General features: G+C 44.1%; 1 protein-coding gene across 1 annotated transcript; it reads left to right on the forward strand.

The window, feature by feature from the left end:
• The first annotated feature begins 3,119 nt into the window (after positions 1–3,119).
• On the forward strand, positions 3,120–20,535 carry CUNH4orf54 (chromosome unknown C4orf54 homolog). The gene is given in 3 exon segments (XM_054591571.1): positions 3,120–3,187; positions 7,247–12,715; positions 20,346–20,535. Coding segments are annotated over 2 exon segments (5,496 nt in total). The 3' UTR covers positions 12,675–12,715; positions 20,346–20,535.
• The last annotated feature ends 949 nt before the right edge of the window (positions 20,536–21,484 follow it).

Raw genomic sequence — 21,484 nt, forward strand, 5'->3', positions numbered from 1 at the left:
GTCAAATTACAGTTGTTAAATTCTTTAAGGGTTTTTGAATAAAAAAATGAGGAACATTGCTATAGGAGATCAATTTAATCCTGGGCTTAAACAGGTTGGTTAAATTAGAGCAGTACAGAGAATGAGGAAAGATATTTCTGGAAGTAGGGAGAGTGAAAGCCATAAGCATAGAAACATGAGAAAGAAAAATGCAAGGCATGCTTGGAAATGGTTTTAGACTTGTGTAATTGGGAAGGGCATTAATGAAGAAGAATAAAAAAACTGAAGTTGGAAAATAGGAGAGGACTGAAATGCAGGACAAACTTAAATGCAAACTAAGGAGAAGGGCTTTCTCTTATTGACTATGAGGAATCATTGGATTCAGTTTGATTTAAAAAATATTGAGTATCTGATACATATGAAACAATGCATGGTACCCTAGTTGCAGGGATGGGGATGGAAGATGCACATATGGGGGAGAGGGTTAAAATTTCCATATAGAATAACAATAATTAGCAATAATTAACATTTGTTCCATGCTTACTATAGGCCAGGCACTGTATTAAGTGCTTTAAATGTATTATCCAGTTTAATCTTCACAACCCTATTAAGGTGAACCATGTTGGAATAAAAGGAAGTTACATTACTTGTCTTCAGTTATTCAGCTGGGAAAAGTCAAGTCATTATTTAAACGCCTGCAGTGTAGGTGCAACTCCAGGGCCAAGCTCTGGAACTCTCTGTTGACCTTCCTGGAATATCCTGACTTAATGTAGCAGCCAGAGACGGCCACGACCCCACGCTTCTCATCCCAGCCATCGGTATGGACACCTCTGGAGTTCACAAAGTGGTATGTGAAGTGACAAAGTAAATACTGTATATTTTAATAATTTATCAACTTTATTTCAAGATTTGAAAAATATACATGAAATAGACATGGGTATTCACGGTTGTAAAATTCACATTAATTTTAAGGAACATATTTTATAACGTGTTCAGAAAAATGAACAATCTTAAGCATACAGCTCGATATACTTTTACAAAGTAAACACATCCATGTGATCAGCACTGAGATGAAGATATAGAACATTCCAACACTGAAGAGCCCCCATTGCCCCTTCTCTGATACCATCACCAAAAGTAACCACTATCCTGATTTTCAACGCTAGTGATTAGTTTGTCCTGTTTCATATTTTTTTACAAATAGAATCATGTGGTATGTTTTTTTTGCAGCTGTGTTTCCAAACATTACATTTCTGAGATTCATCTATATTGTTGCATGTGACAGTAGTTTGTTTATTTAATTCACATTAGTTTATAGGGTAAAACACAATGCCATAACAAAATTATTTGCTTTTTTAGAGAATACATCCACATTTTTTGAGAAAGCAATTTAGTGTCCTTTTCCCTTTGGTCAATTTGATGACAAAGTTTGAGCAACAAAGGAACAAGCACTGAATGTGGGGTCAGGAGAAACGAATTCTTACCCTCCTCTGCTGCTCATTGTCGCGTGACCCACGTTAACGAAACAAGGAAGCAAAGTTAGAAGTTCTCTTTGGTCTACCCCAGTATGGGTCGCCTTTGCTTCAATTCTAAGCTGAATAGGCTTAACTTAAGGAAATTTTATAGAGGAAATAAAAATTCTCCAAAGTAAAATAATTTTCTCTATTATAAAAGAGAAATATGGTTACTGTAACAGTTCAAATAACACGTGACAGAATAAAGGAAAATATAATAACAATTGTTCAACCTTATTTCTCCACATATACAATACAATGTTAGTTTGGTGTTTATACTATCCTTCATATATTTCTGTTGATACAACTATATGTTCACTTAATGAGCTTTACTACTGTTGTTTTTGAAATGTAATCATACTAATACATATTGTCTTGTAAGTTTCTTTTTTGATGGGAATTCTTTCATATTGGAATATATGTTCCTGTTCATTTAATGTTTGCAGAATTAATGTCTGCCCAACGTGGCATAGCACTCATGCACTGCAATCAATCAACCACTCCTCAATTGATTGATATTTAGGTGGTTTCTAATTTTTGCTATCACAAGATGCTGCAAAAAACATCCCTTTACATATGTTATTAAACCCTAATGCTCTTCTTTGGTATGCTAGATAGAAACTGTCAGACTGTTTCCTAAAAAGTTGCTTAATTTTCTTTCCAGTATTCGAGTTTTGAGCAGATTTGAACATGAGATTTGAAGCAAGAAAAGAAATAAGATCTTAAACAATTTACATAATTATTCCAAATATTTATAGAAAATAGAAAACTGAAAAATAAAATATTGAGTATATCTTTAACAGTTCATGTTTGAAATTGCTGAAGTCTGAAATCAGAAATGTGGAAGAAATATTTTCCCAAGTAACAACATGGAAACATGATTTTACACCCCAAAATGCAAAATCAAGAATTAAAAGGCAAATAAAAAGTTGTTTTCTAAAATCACAGAAATAATTCATTTGTGTTTTTCTGCAGATAAGCAGCTGAGTTGACTGGGTATTGAAACTCTTTTTCAACACCAACCTGGAGAAACTGACAGTAACTTGTTAAAGCCTACTGAGGCATCCTTTCTGACTTGCTGTCCCAGACCAAGAAGCACCCTTCCCCACGCCCCTCTCAGGACCTTGCCTCCTGCAAGCTAGGCTAACAGACAGCCAGCTTGCATGAAAGGAACAACCATTTGCGGTTAGGCTCTTCAAATTGGTCAGTGTTACACAGAGGAAGACAGATTTGTTTTGTTAATGTTTTTCTTTGAGGCTGGTCTAGAAGGGATAATTTTCCTTTACCCAGTAAGATCTGAAACACCAAAACCTCCACTGCTCTCTCAAGAGGGAACCAGATGAAAACTATCATCAAGGGGAAGAAGAGGAATGGGGGTGGGGGAAAGAGAGAACAAAATGCTTAGGAGACCACTGAGAAAAGAAAAGAGAGAGAAAGGGAGACCAGAGAGAGGAGCAACTTCATGCACACTCTGACTCCAGGGGAAAAGTAAAGAACATATTATGCACCCCCTTTGCCCTCTGTGTGCAGGCTTGAGAATCAAAGTTTTATTTCTGGTGGCAAACTGTTCCTTCCTGTCCTTCCAAGTTTTAAGGGCATAGCAAAGCGGTTGCGTCTGCAATGCACATGGCACGATTCTACAGTAGCGTGCTCTTCTTTGCACAAGAAGATAGCGCTACTTATTCATCTTCATGGTACATGCTGTTTTCTACTCACAGAGATAGTTTTACACTAATCCTGCCACTCCATTTCCTTGGATTCCATGGTGACCAGCTGGTCCCATGTGCATGCAGCTGGTTAAGACCGTGGAACAGCTAATTAGCTAGCAGTGGGAATGAGCCTGTGACCTCCACCTCATGGGCTGAGTGCTCAATCATCAATCATCAACAGAGTGTGGGCTTCAGTCACTCAGAGCTGGACAGTAGGGCTCCAGGACTAATTAGTTTTGAAAAGTCATTCAGGGTACATGTCTTTATTTAACCTCAATTTTTTTATCCATAATATGGGAACAATAATTACTCTCTCAAGTGTTTTTGAGAAGGTTAGATGAGCTAAAATATTTAAAGCATTTACCACTTTAACTAAATCGACACTCTTTGGCACCCTCAGGTAAAAATAAATAAATAAACAAATAGTATGGTGTCTTTCCTTTGGATGTAATTATTGGTGTGTCTGCCTAAGAAGTAGCTGGTCACACTCTGAGCATGAAGCTGTGGCCAACAGAAAAGCCTCCTTCACATCAGTGTGTGAAAATAGGTGTGCAGGTGTTTATGAAAAGCTTTACACAAAATTTAGAGCAACCCGAGAATACCTCTAATTGTATCCCAGAGAATCCTTAGAATGTCTGTGTTTGGTACAATTTTTTGTCTGACTCCTAGTTTGAGTCAGAGTTTAAATAGATCTCTTCACTTCTAGTCTAGTTGTCTACCTCTGATAAGCAATTCTTCCTTTTGAATGATATGTCTGTCTATCATATTGTGCCACTGTCAGGGACCTGAAATATAACCATACCCTTTTACCGGTTGGTGGACAGTCTGGTTTTCATTTTAAATTCATTCTTAATTTCTTTAATCATGTTAAAATTTTCCATACTATGATTCCATCTCAGAAAACTTTCAGAGAATGCTCAGAAACTGTCTCAGCACAGATAAAAATAATGACACTGAGTCATTTCCCTTGTTGCCCTTTGAATTCCCATATAAAGTTATCTACCAAATATACCTTGCCTGGTCTACCAAGTGTGTCTGCGTACCATGGGTTAATGCTTGTGACATTAGTCACTGGTAATTGCTCAAGAGCTGAGGTCAGGTAGGCAATCACTGAGCTCATCTGTAAAAAAAAAAAAATGACTAGAGTCATATTAAAGAATAAAAGGCTTCATGGCTACCAAATCACTGCAAATTATTTCATAGTAACATATACAGCCCCGAACTCTGAAAATGCCAGAGGACAGGCAGGTTGGGGTAATTGTTTTATTTTACCCTTTAATGGGTCATTATTTTTCTATTTGAGTTTCTTTTTTAAAAAAGTATATTTTAATAGAGTCTGTCCTACTACAAATTCTCTGCTTACGAGAATTTGTGGCTTGAATTAAACACTAAATTTTGAAAACTGAAAAAGATTTCCTGACAAATTTTTTGCTACACTGGCATTCATTGAGATAGAAAACAGAAAAGGAGCCATACAAATATTTTGGAGGTAAGTACCTCTTTTAGGATAACCTCTCTTCTTTGTCTCCTGGGGAGCTTTGCCTAGGGCTATGCTCTCTGGAAAAAGCACCACCCGGAAGTAGATTTCTAGAACCTGGGTGTTAAGTAATCATGCACTGTACCGAAGGGCGAAGGGCGTCTGACCTTCCAAAATGCTGCACTTTGCCAAATGCAGGGGAAACTACTGAAATCTGTTCAAGTTGTCGTGACTGACAGGGCCATATGGAAAGTGATGGAAAAATTCCTCCTTACACTATAATTGCCTGCTGGGCAGAAACTCTCCCTTCTATTCAGCTATGGTATGTGCATGGCCCACAGTGCTCGAGGCAATGTTCAGGATTTATTGTTTAAGCCCCAGAGTAACCTTAAAATGGTTGTCGTGGGGAGAGTGGCAGGGCTGTGCTGTCCGTATCTCAAAACATTAAAAATACTGTTTCCCTAAAGAGCAAACTATATTTAATTTTATTTCATTTGATTTATAGTGTCAGGTTCCTTAATTCCTAAGTGCATAATGTGTACAGAAGTTATGATATTAAAAAAGAAAGCAAAACCAAGATACAGTTATATGATTTATTTATGTTCATGTGGATGAAATTGCCTAGCCGATGTGCTGCTACCTTCTAGCTGAGCATCGGGATGCCATGGAAAGTCTTTGAGCATGGAAGTCAGCCAGGCTCTGTAGGAGCGTAATGGTTAAAGTTCAGCCTCTGGGGCAAAACTACCTGGGTTAGAATTCTGCTCTGGTAATTGCTTACCAGGTCTGTGCCTCAGCTTTCCTGTCTAGAAAATCACCACAGTAATTGTACCTAACTCATCAAGGCTGTTATGAGAGTTAAATAGATGAATATACACATTTAAAAGTATCTCAAATAGTGTTTAGTCATAATTATTGTTTTTACATTTTTATTATCATTAAGAATCTGGGATTTTGTGCCATTAAATGCAGTTATGTGTAATGAAAAAGTTGATCACAAATTTGGCAAATTCTCCCTTTATTCTTTCATTCCCTTCCTCTCTCTGATTCTTTCTCTCGCCTCTTCTCTTTTGCTCTCTTCACCTGGTGCTCTGGCTTCATACCCACATTGCGATACTTGATATTTCCAGTCTTTCCCTATGTAGTGTTTTTAATGGCAATACTGTGGGCAGATCCAAGTTGTCGTGGGGAGTGGCAGGGCTGTGCTGTCCGTATCTCAAGTATGGGAAGGTGAATCTTCGGTTGTCAGGGGCTCCCACTCCATACCTACCCCACGCCTAATAAAGGAAGGAACATTTTTCTGTGCGGGGGTGGCTTTCATGTTGGAAAGAGACGGTTGATGGTGTTATTTTTGTTCCCCACAAATGTGGATGTTTAAAATAGTGCTTTATTCAATCGGCATAAGTGACACATAGACTATGTATAGTGGTGGAACTGGTCCTGGCAGGTGATGAGGGCCAGATCTCACGAAAACCAAGAGTCGTGGTTCTCCACTGATAACACCCAAGGGATCTTTCCTGAGGATGGTCAGCGCAGAACCCCCATCGTGGGCTGCCTGGAAAATTCACTTGCACAACCCCTGAATTGTTTGAAATGGATGTATCTCAGAGCCAGTGAACTAGGATTTTGGCTTCGTTTCCGTGGGGCCTGCCAGCGGGTCACATTTCCTCCCTGAGCCTCCCTCCAAGCAGCACTGTACTCATGAAGGGTAAGTGTGTTCGCTGTTCCTTCGTGCTTATTGACTTGGTGCCCTGCAGGTCTGGAATTCAGCCAGAATAACCAAATCAGGAGACTGCAGCCCAGGCTGTATTTAATTGGAGGTTTATTGTCTTGTCACGGTTTTAGAAGTTTAGGGAAGTTTTTTTGAGATTGACTGGATATTGCTGACAGTTGAAGTAGTGTTAATTTTGACCCCGTGTGCTCCTTTTTTAGTGACTGTAATTAAAAGTTTACCTAAAACATTATGTTTTAAGTCTTTGAAAACTGCCCTTTTGTTCTTCAAGTCAGTCCAGTGAGGATTCTAGGAGGGACTCTTCCTATTTTGAAACAAATGGATTACGTGCAATGGAGTGTAACTTTGGGAAAAAGAGGATGAAATATTTTATTCTCATGAAGTTTTATCACTAGAACTCATCTGATCTGAGTTGAAAGAGAAGAAAATGCTTAGCTTTTGAGGCAAATGTAAAGCTTAGCTTTTGAGGCAAACATAAAGCTTACCATATGTCCAAGGGAGATTTTGAAATCATTCTGGATTGTCCTTAAATGGATTTATAATGCAAGGCAGAATTTGGATTTTATTTGGGGATAAGGCAGGAAAAACTATTTAATCAGACTTAGGAGTGAAAGTGGCAGTGAATGAAGAGTAATTTCACACTTCTTAGACATGATGATGATAGATTACATAGAACATTTGGTTGATTTGAATTAGAACCCACATGCCTCATCCACCCTCAACCTTCTCTCTTCATTTTAGAGCCTCCTCTGTACCCTCAAGTATGGTTTCACTATGACTAGAGAATAGACACTAAAAATATTTCTGGAATGACGTGACCCACTCTCGCCCCATCCAGGAAAGGGCCAAGGCTTCACAAGAAACAGCACATACTTTCCTTTCATTTCTGAGAGTCCGGGGATCGACCTACAGATGTTGCTCCTTCCATGGCCGATGGCATTCCGACTCCTAGCTGCCGACGGTGCCAGGGAAACAACTGGACAGGACAGCTCAGCTACAGGAAGGTGTCCACAGTCTCGGCCAGAGCAGCAGCCCCCCAGCCACAGACCACCTCTGCCACCCCACCCAGGAGCCTTCCCACTTCCCTCAAGCTTGCCTGGGCCCCGGCAGAGGGGCTGAAGAACTGGGAGGCGGTGGCAGCAGGGAAAGTGGTGTCTACAGCCTTGGGGACAGTCCGGGCACATAGAACCCTGCTTCGGGCAACTTTGTGGCCCCTCCAGCACCAAGGAAGGATCCAGGACAGCCCCAGTGCTCACCGCTGTCTCTTCCTGTCGCTGATACCTAGGCGAGGGCTGAGAATGGAAACCGCCACTCCTGAGCTGAATCCACAGGCCAGAGCGAAGGAGGTGGGGGACGGGTTGAGCGGAGCTCAAGATAGCCAGGAGCTAAAGCAGCAGCTGCAGCCGCTGCCCAAGTCATCAGCCTCCTCCCAGCAAGAAGCAAAATACGTGGAGATGTGCGCTTCGGCTGGAGTCCAGAGGGAGAGTCCCCAGACCATGAAACTGACTCTGGAGTGGTCACCTGGGGATCACAGGGCCTCTAGGGATCCCAAGGAGAACGCCCCAGAGGAACCCAGAAGTCAAGAGAGCAAGGCTCCCACCCCCGGGAAGAATCCTGCCTCCTCGGAACTCACCAGATCCCAGATCCGCCGTGGTGAAGGGGGCAGCAACTTCTCCTCCTCCTCTTCCTCCTCCTCTTCCCCGGTGGGCAGAGCAGAAGGTGGCTTTTCCAAGCTGGATGGACCCACCGCATCCGCAGGGGCTCTGGCCACCTCGTCTTCATCTTTAGGGTTTGAGAGCGACAGCGGTGAGAGAGCAGTGATCGGCCAGCCCAGGGGGGGAGTGGGAGGGAAGCCAGCAGGAGGAGGAGGGGGGGGAAGAAGCGGAGGAGGGGGAGAAGATGGAACAGAGTGCAGGGACATTATTGCGAAGTCTCAGGGAAGTAGGGGGCCCCCCAGAAACGAGCCGGCTCACTACATCACCACCCACGAGATACAGCTTAGTGAGGTGGAGCAGGACATGGATTTCGACGTGGGACTGGCCTCCCACTGGGATTTCGAGGACAACAACGTGATCTACTCATTCGTCGACTACGCCTCCTTTGGTGGCAGTGACGAGACCCCGGGGGACATCACCACCCCAACCGAAGAGGAGGACAACAGCTGCTACCTTAGCACTACCCCCAGCACCAACGCCACCCGGACACCCAGCCCCTCCAGCAGCGACCCTCCCCGCCCCAGCGCAGGCAGCAGTGGTCGTGACACCAGCAGCACGGAAGTGGGCAGCGACCCTACTGACAGTGGCCCCACTCCCCCACCCACCGGGCCTGGCACTGCCCCTCGGCCTGAGCCCTTGCCGGAGCCCCCGGAGGCAGCTTCAGGGGCAGCAGCCGCAGCAAGCAGCTGTGGGAGTGCAGCAAGCCAGATCCTCCTATCAATCAAACCGACTTCCCGGGCTATAAATGAGCCTAGCAACGTGCGCGCAAAGCAAAACATTATTTATGCTGCCAAGCATGAAGGCGACATGAGCCTCCGCGTCTCTACGGCTGCTGAACACAATTCAAGTTCCCTGAAGCAAGACCCGGCTGCAGCCGTGGCTCAGGACCATGCAAAGAAATTCATTGCTGTCCCTGCTCGCCTGCAAACACGGTGCGGGGCCATTCGGGCTAAGGAGCTGGTGGACTATTCCAGCGGGGCCTCCAGCGCCGTGAGTGAACTGGACGATGCGGACAAAGAGGTTCGTAACCTGACCTCCCGCGCCTTCCGGAGCCTCGCATACCCCTACTTTGAGGCTCTGAACATCAGCTCCCGGGAGTCTTCCACACTCTCCGAAGTCGGCTTTGGGCATTGGTCGACCTTCCTAGACCTAAAATGTGGGGGTCTTGGAGCCAGGGTGGAACAGAGCCTGCTCCGGAGCAGCGCAGCTTCGGTGGCCGCAAGTCTTCGGAAAGACGGTGGAGCCAGGACAACGGCAGACCAGCTCTACATCCACTCCAGGAAGTCGCAGACCAAAGCCTTGGAGTTTGTGGTCAGTAAGGTCGAGGGGGAAATCAAACATGTGGAAACACCTCTGTGTTTCCAGAAGCAGGTGCAGACAGGCTCACGCGTGGTCACCCTTCTGGAGCCTCTGAATCTACGCAGTGAGAGCAAAGCCAGCTCAACCACTGGGCCCTGCAGGGCCACCAAAAGCTCCAGCAAGGGCCCCGGCTCGGTGTGCACAGATGACGGCTCAGAGACCTCCGAGAGCAGCAAGCCCGCTGCTCGGGCGGAGGGCCCCCAGAAGAAGTCCAAGTTTGCGTCCAGTCTGCTCAAAAATGTCATCTCCAAGAAGATGCAGCGGGAACAGGAGTTCAAGATGGAGAGGGGGGAAGTCACTGACACATCCCACCATAACCTCTCCAGCACGTCCAGGGAGCCAGAGGGCGCCCCTGCCTCCGGGGGTGAGAAGCAGCGGGACAGGGGCCTGCAGAGGCAGGGCTCCCGCCACTCCGAGGCCGGCTCCGAGTACACTGTGCTCAGCGTGTCTGATGCAGGGGCGGAGGGATCCGCGGTGGGGTCTAAGTCTCCAGTGTTCAAAGCCAGTGCTCCGCGGGAGAGCACTGCAGGCTCTGGTCGAAACTTTCCTGATGGCCACACAGAGGAAGTGTGTGAAATTAAAAAGAGTGCATCAGAGACTGTCAAGGGCATCTTCCTCCGTAGTCAGAACAGTGCATTCCGGTCCTGGAAGGAGAAAGAGGCCGAGAAGCGGGAAGAAAAGGCCCCCATTGGGAAGCTGCAACTCCCCAAGGGGGGTGACTGGAGGGCTGATCTTGGGGAGATCTCTGCCAGCAAGTCTACCATCATGTCGCGTCTCTTTGTCCCCAACATCCAGCAGACACCCAAAGACAAGCAGCCGGGGAAACAGGCCACCAAGTACCCTGCTGCCCAGGCCACCTCCACGGCAGTGATTAGGCCCAAGGCTCCGGAAATTAAGATCCGGCTGGGGAGTGTGCAGCAGCCAAGCTCAGACTTCAACATTGCCAAGCTGCTCACGCCCAAACTGGCCGGGGGCAGCTCCTCTAACCTCCTCAAGACCGTTGAGGACAACACCAGGGTGCAACAGAAACTCTTCCGGGGGGACAACATGGAAAAAGTGCCCCAATTCCAGGTGAGAGACGTCAGAGACAAGTCCAAGGCTCAGGCCCCCCTCCACCAGGTGAGAGATGTCAGGAAACTAATCAAAGGGTCAGGCGATAGCAGTGACAAGGGCAGTGTTACCCCAGAGCAGGGGCTGACCGGGCCCAAACCCAGGCAGCTGGCTGCTGCAGCTGGTGGATCCAGATCTCTGTCTCCCATGGTGATTACGTGCCAGGCAGTGCTGAACCAGAGGGATGACAGCATGGATCGAGAGCTGAGGGAGAGCATGGGCAAAGGTGGCAGCAGCAACGGCTTGAATGCCTCCTCGTCAGAAGGGACAGTCTTGGTTCACAGGGCATCTGGCAGGCTGCCCGTGGCCACCATTGCCCCCAATAAGCCCGAGCAGGGCTCCTACCTACCTGTGCTCAAGATTGTCTCCAAGGCTTCGGCACAGAAGACCCCAGAGAAGGCCAAGGATGAGGAGGAAGGGCGAGGCCCCAAGCCATCTCGGAATGCCCTGGAGAAGCTGACCGCTGCAGTGAGGTCTATGGAAGAGCTGTACAGCTTCAACAGGAATGAGTGGAAGCGCAAAAGCGACCCTTTGCCAGTGATGACGGACAGCCATGTCCTGTCGCTTATTGCTAGTGAAGAGAGAGAAGGGGCCGTGGGTGCTGAGGGGGATCCCGAGAAGCTGGCCAAACGGCCGGGTGAGGTAGGAGAGCGGGGCACAGGAAACAAAGGTGGAGTGGTCCTGCGAGGGGGTCCCATGGAGCGTCTGCAGCGGAGAAACTCCAACCCGAGCTCCGAAAGTGTGTCTGCCCGCGCCGCTGCCTTTGAGAACTTGGCCCTGGCCAAGGAAAGGCCCAGATCCCTCTATATCCCCCCAGTCCACAAAGACGTGGAGAGAACCCAGCCCCTGCAGCCCCTCCCACCACTCCCCAGCAACCGCAGCGTGTTCACAGTGAGTGCCAGCAGCGCCCAGAAAACCGGGGGTGTCGCTGGCAAGTTCCCACAATGGCTTTCTCCAGAGAGCCCTTCAGCAGCAAAAAGCATCAAGTCTCAGGGACTCCGGTCCCTCAAGATCTCTCCAGCCACCCGGGCACCTCTTGATGAGGTGGCCAATAGGAAAAATGGCAGCAATTTGGAAAAGAGCAATAGTGACTGTGAGAATTACCTGACCATCCCCCTTAAAGGAAGCTCTGCAGCTGGGGAGCTTCCAGGCAGGCCTGGGGCTGGGAGGGAGGGGGCCCCCGCCTCCTCAGCAGCCACTCTCTGCAGCTTGCCCCCTCTGAGCGCCCGTAGTCAGGTCCCCAGTTGCCCCAAAGGCTCCCAGATCAGTGGAACCAACCGGTCAGCTTGGCCTACCAAACCTGAAAACCCACGGGAGCCCGTAGCTGCCCCCACAGGGCCCCAGAGCCCCCAGAATCCTCCCACCGCCATCTACCACCCACAGCCACTGCCCTTCACCTTGCAGGGGGCCCAGCCCCAGGTCCTTTGCTTCTCCCCACCTGGCATGCCTGCCCCAGCACCTGCAGGCCCGGCTCCTGTCTCCACAGACCCCTTCCAGCAGCCACAGCCGCAGCCTCAGCAGACCCAGCGCAAGATGCTCCTGGATGTGACAACTGGCCAGTACTACCTGGTGGACACACCAGTGCAGCCCATAACCCGGAGACTGTTTGACCCCGAGACAGGGCAGTATGTGGATGTGCCCATGACCTCCCAGCAGCAAGCAGTGGCTCCCATGTCCCTCCCTGTGCCTCCCTTGGCCCTGGGTCCCGGGGCCTATGGACCCACCTACATGATCTACCCTGGGTTTCTGCCCACAGTGCTGCCTACCGGTGCCCTGCAGCCCACGCCAGTTGCTCACACTCCGGGGGGCAGTGAGCCCTCCCAGATGGCCGCAGAATCCCCCACCAAAGAGGCAGCTGCCAAGTTCAGTGAGGCCCCATACTTCATGGCCTCTGGTCAGTCTCCCACCTCTGCTTCCTCTTCAGCCCCAGCAGCCACATCCCAGCTGGTGGGGGCAAAGGGCTTTGCCCAGCTGCACGGCAAACCTGTCATCAGCATCACTTCCCAGCCTCTGGGGCCGAGGATCATTGCCCCCCCCTCCTTTGACGGCACCACCATGAGCTTTGTGGTAGAACACAGATGATGGGCAATCACCAGGAAGCAGGACGGAGCTGCTGCTGGTGGGTGAGTGTGACTTTCACAATCAGATTTAAGGGATTAAGAGCAATCCTGTTTTTGTGTGTGTAAGTGTCAGATTTGCAGCAGAGGAGGTTGTCTAGAAATGGGCATTTTTGAAGAATAGAGCAAAACCCCATCCAAATTATTAAGGAGCTCATTTCTTTGCCAAGCTCCCTCCTCTCCCCACTCCTCAGTCCCCTTGGCCTTTCCCCTTTGACCTTTTCACATTGCCTGAGTGTTTTTCTCATGTGTTAGTAGGGGGGAAGCGAACCTTGCATCTGTCAGGTTAGACTTTGGTGAAAGTTCACGGGGGAGAGAAACAATAACCCGGTCCAGATTTTGTGGTGTGAGCCTCTATTCCTGGCAGCGCAGGTGACAGAAGGCAGAATATCCTGAGAGATCTTTGGGAATACTGTTAATCAGCTTGCTCCTCAGAAGTAAGGAGGGCCAAAGACTGACATTTTCTTGTGAGGGAGGTTTTCTGAAATCTGCAGAAAAGCTTTTCTCCCTCCTCCACATCTTCTTCTTGAGGTTTCTCATACAAAGAGATGGTGTTTTTGTTTTTTTTTAAGCTCTTGGTTTTCTGTTTTCAGACAATCAGAATACTTTTTCTCAGGTGAGTCTAAGGTATTTAAGGTATCTTACACACACACACAAACAGTTGACCTCTATGAGAGGGGGGATTCCTGGGAGCCGTGGCTCCTTGCAGGGGTTGCTGTGTTTGACCCCGTTGTTCAGATTGAATCCACTCTCTCAGCCGCCTGATGCTCATTTACATATCTGCATTTCCTCCCTTCAGAAAAGAAGCAACTTCTACTTGCTCCCTTCTAAAGGAAATTAGATAAAGTGCATTCCTAACACCTGAATTAATCCAAATTCATACACAGGAATCCTTGCTGTAAATACAGTCCATGAAACTTGATAGGAAACGTGAGCCCGAGTCAGGACACTTCAGGTCACAAACAGGAGAAAGACGGGGCAAACTTCAGAAACAAACACAAAGATGTCAGCACTGTGGGCGCAAATTGCCCCTCATTCTCCTGTTCTCTTCAGGTTAGAAAGAGTTGACCTTATAAATGTTCCTTGGACTTTGACTTCTTGGTAAGATTATACCGAACCCAGAGAGGAGGTGGAGAAGAGAGAAACCCTTTCTATGCTTATATAAAAGAAATAAGCCATTTCTCTGAGCTGAAAAAGAACAGAGGAACATTGTTTCACTGAGCAAAGAAAGAGCCTTAAATTGGGAACTAGGGTCATTAGATTATACTCAAAGCTTCTTCCCACCAGCTGTGTGTTCTTAGGCTGCAAACTTATGTGAATAACATCTACTCCTCAAAATGATCTGATGTCAGATGATGTAACAGTGTATTGCAATTTTAAAATAACCCTTTTCAAATTGAGGAGTTATTACATTTATTTCGAATACAAGACATCAGGCCACTGTTGGGTCTTCAGCAAAGAATTCAGGTCAAAGTGCAAGCCTCCTTTTACTTGCAACCTAGAAACAGATACTTTGAAATCTTTCTCTGCAAGAGTTTGCAACAGGCACTGTGTGAGGATCTCACACACACACACACACACACACACAGAAATTAAAAAAAGAAAAGAAAAAAGGGGGAGGGGAAGGTTAAAGATAAATAATGCATCTTTTTTCTGATGTAGAGAATATGGAAAAAAATATCAGTATGCTTGTGGAAGGGACTCAGAATTTGAGAATAGTCTTGCAGAAGGAAAAAAGCAGCCTCTAGACAAAAGCACTTTGATCTTCTGCACAGGCGGTACATTTACCTAAGGCTGTTTTGGAATAACTAATGCTACAAGGCCTTTGTGCGAGCTTCTGTGGAGGTACAGAAACAAGGAGAAAGGAGGACAGGGCAGAGCGAGGAACCAGGCACACATGCTTCTGCAGTGCCCCCTTGGCAGCTGCCTTTGGCCTCTCTCCTGTCTGCTAAGTCTGGAGCGGTTGGCCTTGGATTTGTTTCCATCAGGCACAAATACAAATCACAGTTTTTAATATTCAAGATTTGAAAATGATTACTTTGGAAGTTTATTTCTTTTCTTTTTTGAAAGCAAAACCTTTATTTTAGCCCACAGCCCTGAAGACAGACAGAAATCAAAAGCTGGCTTCACCAGCTAAGAAGACTAGTGAGGAACTAACAATTAGCTTTTCCTTTAAAGGCAACAACAACAACAACAAAAAGTTCCTTATTAAAACTCAGATAACTAACAAAAATCCTTCAAAAGTCACCTTCCTGAGGGTTCAGTGCCACTTCCCAAAGAAAAGTCAGCTACATAAGCAAGTGTGCAGTTCTTTTTCTGATGTGAAAAAAATTTTAAACGCTGTTTAGATATATCAAAATTTACATTATACACACCCATTCATCAGCTGATGCTCACATGAATGGTCCTTGTGAGAAGTCTTGGCAGCTGATTTCTGTTCAGAATATCCTTTGAAAACCAGTCTCATCCCAAAGATTTTCCTTGAGGTGGGGTCCGGTTTTATGGGCCCCTTTCAATTAAGTCATGTAAGTGATTTGATCCAATGACCACCTTTCGCAGAGAAGAAAACGAGGGTTTAGACAGAAATAGTTTTGCTCAAGTCCCCAAAGAGTGAGAGAGCCAGGACCTGTGTACATAGCTTTAGTTCCTGGGCCACACTATGCTCCCCAAGGGCCACTCTGTGTGTTTGTTCCTTGGTAAGGAGACACGGAACGAAGGAAGGATAGCTGAGAGTGCGACGGGATCTGAGCTGGCAGCCAGGACACCTGGGATCTACTCTCTTCCTCTCTGGACATTTGTAAAATGAGTGTTTGAATGAAATGCACGAATTCCCCCACTCATTTAACAAACATGGATTACATGTTTACTACCTATCAGCCACATTGTATTCTGCAGTGACTCTGATGCCCTATAGGACCTGGTCTGGATACATCAGCCAGGAGCCTACACTCCAGCAGGAGGACACACACTAGACTCACAGAACTGTAAAACTAGTGTTCAAGTCCTGTCTTAACCTTTAAGATTCCTTCCAGCTCAAATAATGAGTATTTCATCCTCTATTTTTAGCTGCGCATTGTAACAGGGAGCTTTGCTTTCTCCCCCTGTATATATTTGAGAATAACCAGCTGCTGGTTTTTTTTCTAGTTATTCTGTTATGAATTTCCCTTTAGTTTTGCTTTTATGGGTGAGCCTTTCCCACTTCAAAGACAATTAGTAACATTACTTACTTTATTATTATTTAATGATGACATTTCAAATTGTGATAAATGGACAAGGCTGTGTACCTCTGGTAGCCCAGTGGCCAGAGAGTCACATCAGGAACCCACTGGTAACATACCAGCATGGGAGGCACATCAGTTGCAAAACTTCGCTACTTCATTCATTTTTGTTAGAACTTTCCTGTTCTAGATCCTTGTTGTTCGTTGATTTTTGTTTTGAATATCCCGGCTCCACAAGATCTTTGATGTTTTTTGCAAAAAGATTAGTTTTGTTTTTAGCTTTCTATCATTGGATACATGAAGCTTTATTTTTCCTTTTCGTGCTTTCTCCAGCCCATCTACTTAGATGCATATTTTTGTTTTAAAATGTTTATTGAGACTTGATACTAAATACCATATACAAGAGCATAAAAGTAAATATGTAATAATAACAAAAGAAAACTTTAATTGGCTCTATGCCTGCTATGCAGTGGGTATTGCAATTGTTCTGTTACATTTGAATGTCTTTTTTTTCCTGTAAGATTTTTATCCATTTGTTTCTTCATTTCTGAGTGTACTTTTTGTTGCTCCTACATGTTTGTCTTTCTTTTCTCCTTAATTTCTCAGAGTTATTTCTAATCTCTGAATAAATACCCGCAGGTCAGAGAAAGGGGGCTGGACATTGTAGAGTGTTCTAAGTGGATCCTAAAGAGGTCCTTAGATCATCAAACCCTGTCCCCTTATATTAAAATTGCAGGAGGAAATTGGGCCTCAGAGAGGTTAAGTGGCCCTTCCTCAGTCACAGTGTCCCCTTTTGGACAGAGTTGGGCCCCGAAGCCTGAATCACCTCATACCAGGGTCTTTTTTTCAGTTTGCTTTTTTCTTACTGCTTTCCATTCCCCTTCTCTTTTTCTCCCCAGAGCTACCCCTCTGTTAGTGGTCCTCCTCCCTGGCATTTGTCTCACTAGTTCACTTCCCTTCCTTTCTTCCCTTCCTATCTGTTTGAGAATTTATTGTCTGTTCTTTCCGTGTGTGTGTGTGTGTGTGTGTGTGTGTGTGTGTGTGTGTGTGTAGGGTTGGGGGGATTTTATTCCTTATTGTGATTTTTCCTTTCCCATTCCCTTCAAGCTGATTTAGTTTAATGCCTCACCTTGCTTCTTCCCATCTCACTTTCTTTTGTTTGTAGTTTGTATTTAATCACAGACTGGAAAGTTTAAAGGAACAGTGCTCCCTGCTAGTTCCCTCACCAGAAAGTTCTTTGCATATTTGTGTAGCAGGCCAAGTGTCTGCAAGCTCGACATTATATTTCCTTCCTTCCTTCCTTCCTTCCTTCCTTCCTTCCTTCCTTCCTTCCTTCCTTCCTTCCTTCCTTCCTTCCTTCCTTCCTTCCTTCCTTCCTTCCTTCCTTCCTTCCCCTCTTTCTTTCTTTCAGATTTTATCCATTTATTCTTAGAGAGAGGGGAAGGGAGGGAGAGAAACATCGATGTGCAAAAGATACATTGATTAATTGCCTCTCAAATGCCCCCAGTTGAGGACCCAGCCGGAAACCCAGGCATGTGCCCTGACTGGGAATCGAACTATCAACCTTTCGGTTCACAAGCTGGCACTCAATCCACTGAGCCATACCAGCCAAGGCTCATTTTTATTTCACTCCATAATTTCATTCCTTAATCATTTGTTTATTTCTGTTTTTCCCAGACTTGGTTGTGACTTCCTTTCTTAATTATTATATATGACTGTTGTTTAATTTTATTATCTTTTTAATGTCTTTTTTTTTGGCCTTTTTCTTGTCCCTTTCTCTTTTCTTGGATTGTAGCTTTCTTCTTGCTTTTAATTTTGTGCTTCTCTCCAAAAATTTTACTGCCTTTATGATTCTCTTCTCTACCTTCTATAAAATTAATAAAAATGAAAAGTAATAGCCAATGTGTATTGATCATTTATCTTATGCCAAGATCTAACATCATACCATCTGACTCTAAAAACAAGTAGCTACTGTTTTCATCACTATTTGACAAATGAAGAAATAACATGTCCCAAACCAACAAATCAATTGGAACTTAGGCCCTTCATGCTCCATGGCCATGCTCTTATAGGCAGCCCCTGGTTTGCTCTTCTCTTATTCTCTGCCCTCGAGGGCTCAGTTCCTTCCTGTGAATCACTCCTCCTCAGTCATCTGAGAAAAAGAGAAAGGAGGTCAGAAACTGACCTTGAATCTGGTGATGTCTAGCATATATCAAGCCTCCATGTGTATTTTTCTTTTGATTAAAAAATTAGCTGTCCTTAGTTATTAGAACATTTCATGCCCCAAAAAGGAATTTGAGCCAGTGATAGCATTTCTAGGGGCTGTGGCTCTTGGTAGTAGGGTATTTCTGTGTGCACGTGGGGAAGGGTGGGTGTGGGATGCACACCTGAGTGGAATCCCCCCTGGATGCCAATGGACTCATGTACTTTAGTTGGAGGGGAGCTGTGTGGTTTCACTAAAGCCCAAGCATGTGCACCTTGAAGTCAGGCAGTCCTGGCCCAAATTGTAATACTCTTACTACTATGGACAAGTGATTTGCCCTCTCTCAACTTCAATTTCTCAACAATAAAATGGGGACACATTGCAGGAATATTGTGAAGATTGGATTATAAAACCATTACAAAGGACCTATCTAAGAGTTCGCAGCACATGACCTTGGAGGCTATAACATCATGAATGCCTTAGAACCTTCTAATCTTTCAGGGACCCTCACCAGAGCAAAATATCAGGCCTTATCCTTGTAGATTCCCTGTGTAGCATCAGTGGCCCTAACCAGGATTGTTTGATATTTCTCTAAAGTGGAGGCACTATCCACAGATATGTAGTCAGAGCTGGCTGATCTCTTGGGACAGACCAGCTGGCTGTGGGTCAAGGTACTCTAGTATCCCCCAAGGCTTTCCAGAATGCTATACAACTCTGGGCCTAGATTGCAATGTGATGATTTTCCTCTCTGTCTGGGCACAGGCCTGTGTGGAACAAAGGAAAATCTGACCCAGCATCCCTTCTGAACTCTGTTGTGTCTTCTAGTGCTATAAGCACAGGAAGCCATTCAGGTCAAACTGCAATATGTAAAGATGAGGGGACTGACCATATTGTGTCACAATCATTGGTTAAACTCGTGATTTTTATTATTCTATCTTCGGTAAGAATTGGAGTAACTCTATTAATTTCAAGACTTCAAATAAAATTGCTTTCCAGTTAATGTAAGCAGAAGCAATTCCCTGTATGAATAAAAAGGCAATGTCTGGACAAGGAATCCCTGAAAATGTATCAGTAGATTGTATAAACAGATTTTTCCTCTATTTCCCAACATCCTAGAGTGCTCCCCTGCCCCCTTTGATCCACATAAAAATGATTCTGTATAGTCCTCTATTTTCTTCTCCTTTTGTAATTATATTTTCCCTCCCTGTTACTACTTTATATCATCAGGTAGAAAAACTTAAATTTAGCAAATGAAAAGTCTCCAAACTCACAGTGGTCTTTTTCTTCTTGAAGGTCATTCCTTAATATAAAGTAGAAAAGAATAAAATTAAAAAGCATGAACTATTATACATATGATGTTGTCATTTTTCCTATAGGCTTCTTTTTTTTAAGCATACATTAACAGGTCAGTTTCTAGATGACAGGATTAAAATATCCTTTGCTGACTACTGTGATTGCATATAATTGATTAGGTAACTGTTATTTAATACCTCTTGGGGGTTGTTTTTCACATGGTAGAGTTTTCTTCATCCCTCACAAATATTACCTGTACGCCACTCCAGTTCTGTCTTTATAACATTATGTTCACATATAACTCCCAAATGTATAAGAAAATGTTCTTTAGGCAAAGTTTCTGGTAGATGTACTATATAAAGAAAGCAATCAACAGAAAGGGCTAATTTTCAGTAAGCTTTTGAACATGTTAGTACTTGTCTTAGAGTGGATTGAACTAAGTTATAGCCTCTAACAGGTATATCTCATTTTAAACAAAACATATTGGATGAAATTCCACATAATTTAGGTAGCGATTATTTGTTTACAAAAATTCTCAGTATAAACTTCACTCTTAAGTGGATTACTAGCTCACAGTAAATTCCATTTCTTCATGATATTGTAGGAACATATCTATTACATTGTCTTTTCTCTGCTATGGATGATTTAAATGAAACTAAACATTTGACTCTAAAATCATTTTTGTATAAATCATTGGATTTAATTCAATTTTCAAACAGAAGTTCCTCTTTGGGCACTTTCTTAAAGTCAGTATAATGTCCAGTAAGTTCAGAAACACATTTTAAAATGTGAACTTGATCATTATTAATATTGAAATCAGACAAATAATTAAATAAAATGCATTTTGACATAATTCTTGCTTCTTTAAAAGTGAATTTTACTTTTAGAACTAACCATCTGTTCTTTCCTATTTTGTTTATAGGAGCAAGACAGAAAGATGAACTATTCTTCTTTAATCTGAAGGTGGCATTGTAACAGCACTAAGAATTCATCTTAAAAACTTCCTCTACATGTGTTATTCTTAGTTTTTGATTCATATAAACTAAATGTATAAATTTCTATATTTTCCTGAACAACTCTGTTAAGACAGTTTGTGTTATTTTAGTTTTATTGGGCTGATTGAATGGTTGCATTTTTCCCATGTAAAATTATTTCTTTTTATACTTTAATACAGGATATAAGCTTTCTATTTATCTTTCCCTCTATTTGGCTAGAAAAAAAATCCTGTGAGTATTTTCAGAGTTCAGTCAAACCATACAGCCGAATGAGATTGGTTCTGTTATAAACCAAGCCAGCAAATCAATAACTTGGATCTCAAATCTCCTCATAGGTTCTTAGAATCCATAAGAACTCGCTGGCAGAATTGTAGCATAAACTTGGATTTTAAATATTATATGTCTTCACTTTGAATCACATAGCAGCCAAGCCTAGTAATTCTCTTGGTTATATTCTACATGTTCTTTCACTGGGATTAGCATGATTTCAGATGTGATTGTGAGAAATAGTGGTTTTAACTTTTATGCTTTGTTTCCATTTTTCCATTTGTACAGTGTCATAACACTATTTGATGCCTTAAAATAGAATGGTTTAAAATACTGAAGAGCCAGTGATTACATTTAAAATTAAGTTCTTAGTTTCAGAAAGGTATAAAATATCTATTTCACTCTAGTAACCCAAACTTTGTTATAAGTGTATAGCATTTTTTGGTCTTCTTCAATGATTCCCTCCGTAGTTGAGTACTCTTGGCTCTCACAGAATGTTTAGAGTCTGACGACTGACTGGTTTGGGGTAACAGAGTAGAATGTAAGCTCCTATTTAGTGGCTCTGATTCTCTCCAGCCCTAACCATACCAATAGCAGTGACCTAGGATTACATCACTTGCTCCTGTGGTTGTAAGAGATGTTGAGAGTCCAAATCATAGAACCTTTCATCAACATTCAATATTGCCTCAGTTGTAACCCAATTCTGAAAGTTATTTTCGTGAGTGTTCACAGTGAATCTTGAAGAGTTGATTGATCAGATAAATATTTAGCTTGTCAGAATTAATATGTGTGTCAATAT

Source organism: Pteronotus mesoamericanus, unplaced genomic scaffold, assembly GCF_021234165.1.
Source record: "Pteronotus mesoamericanus isolate MK-2021 breed Mesoamerican mustached bat unplaced genomic scaffold, CSHL_Meso_final scaffold_232, whole genome shotgun sequence".
NCBI lineage: Eukaryota > Metazoa > Chordata > Mammalia > Chiroptera > Mormoopidae > Pteronotus > Pteronotus mesoamericanus.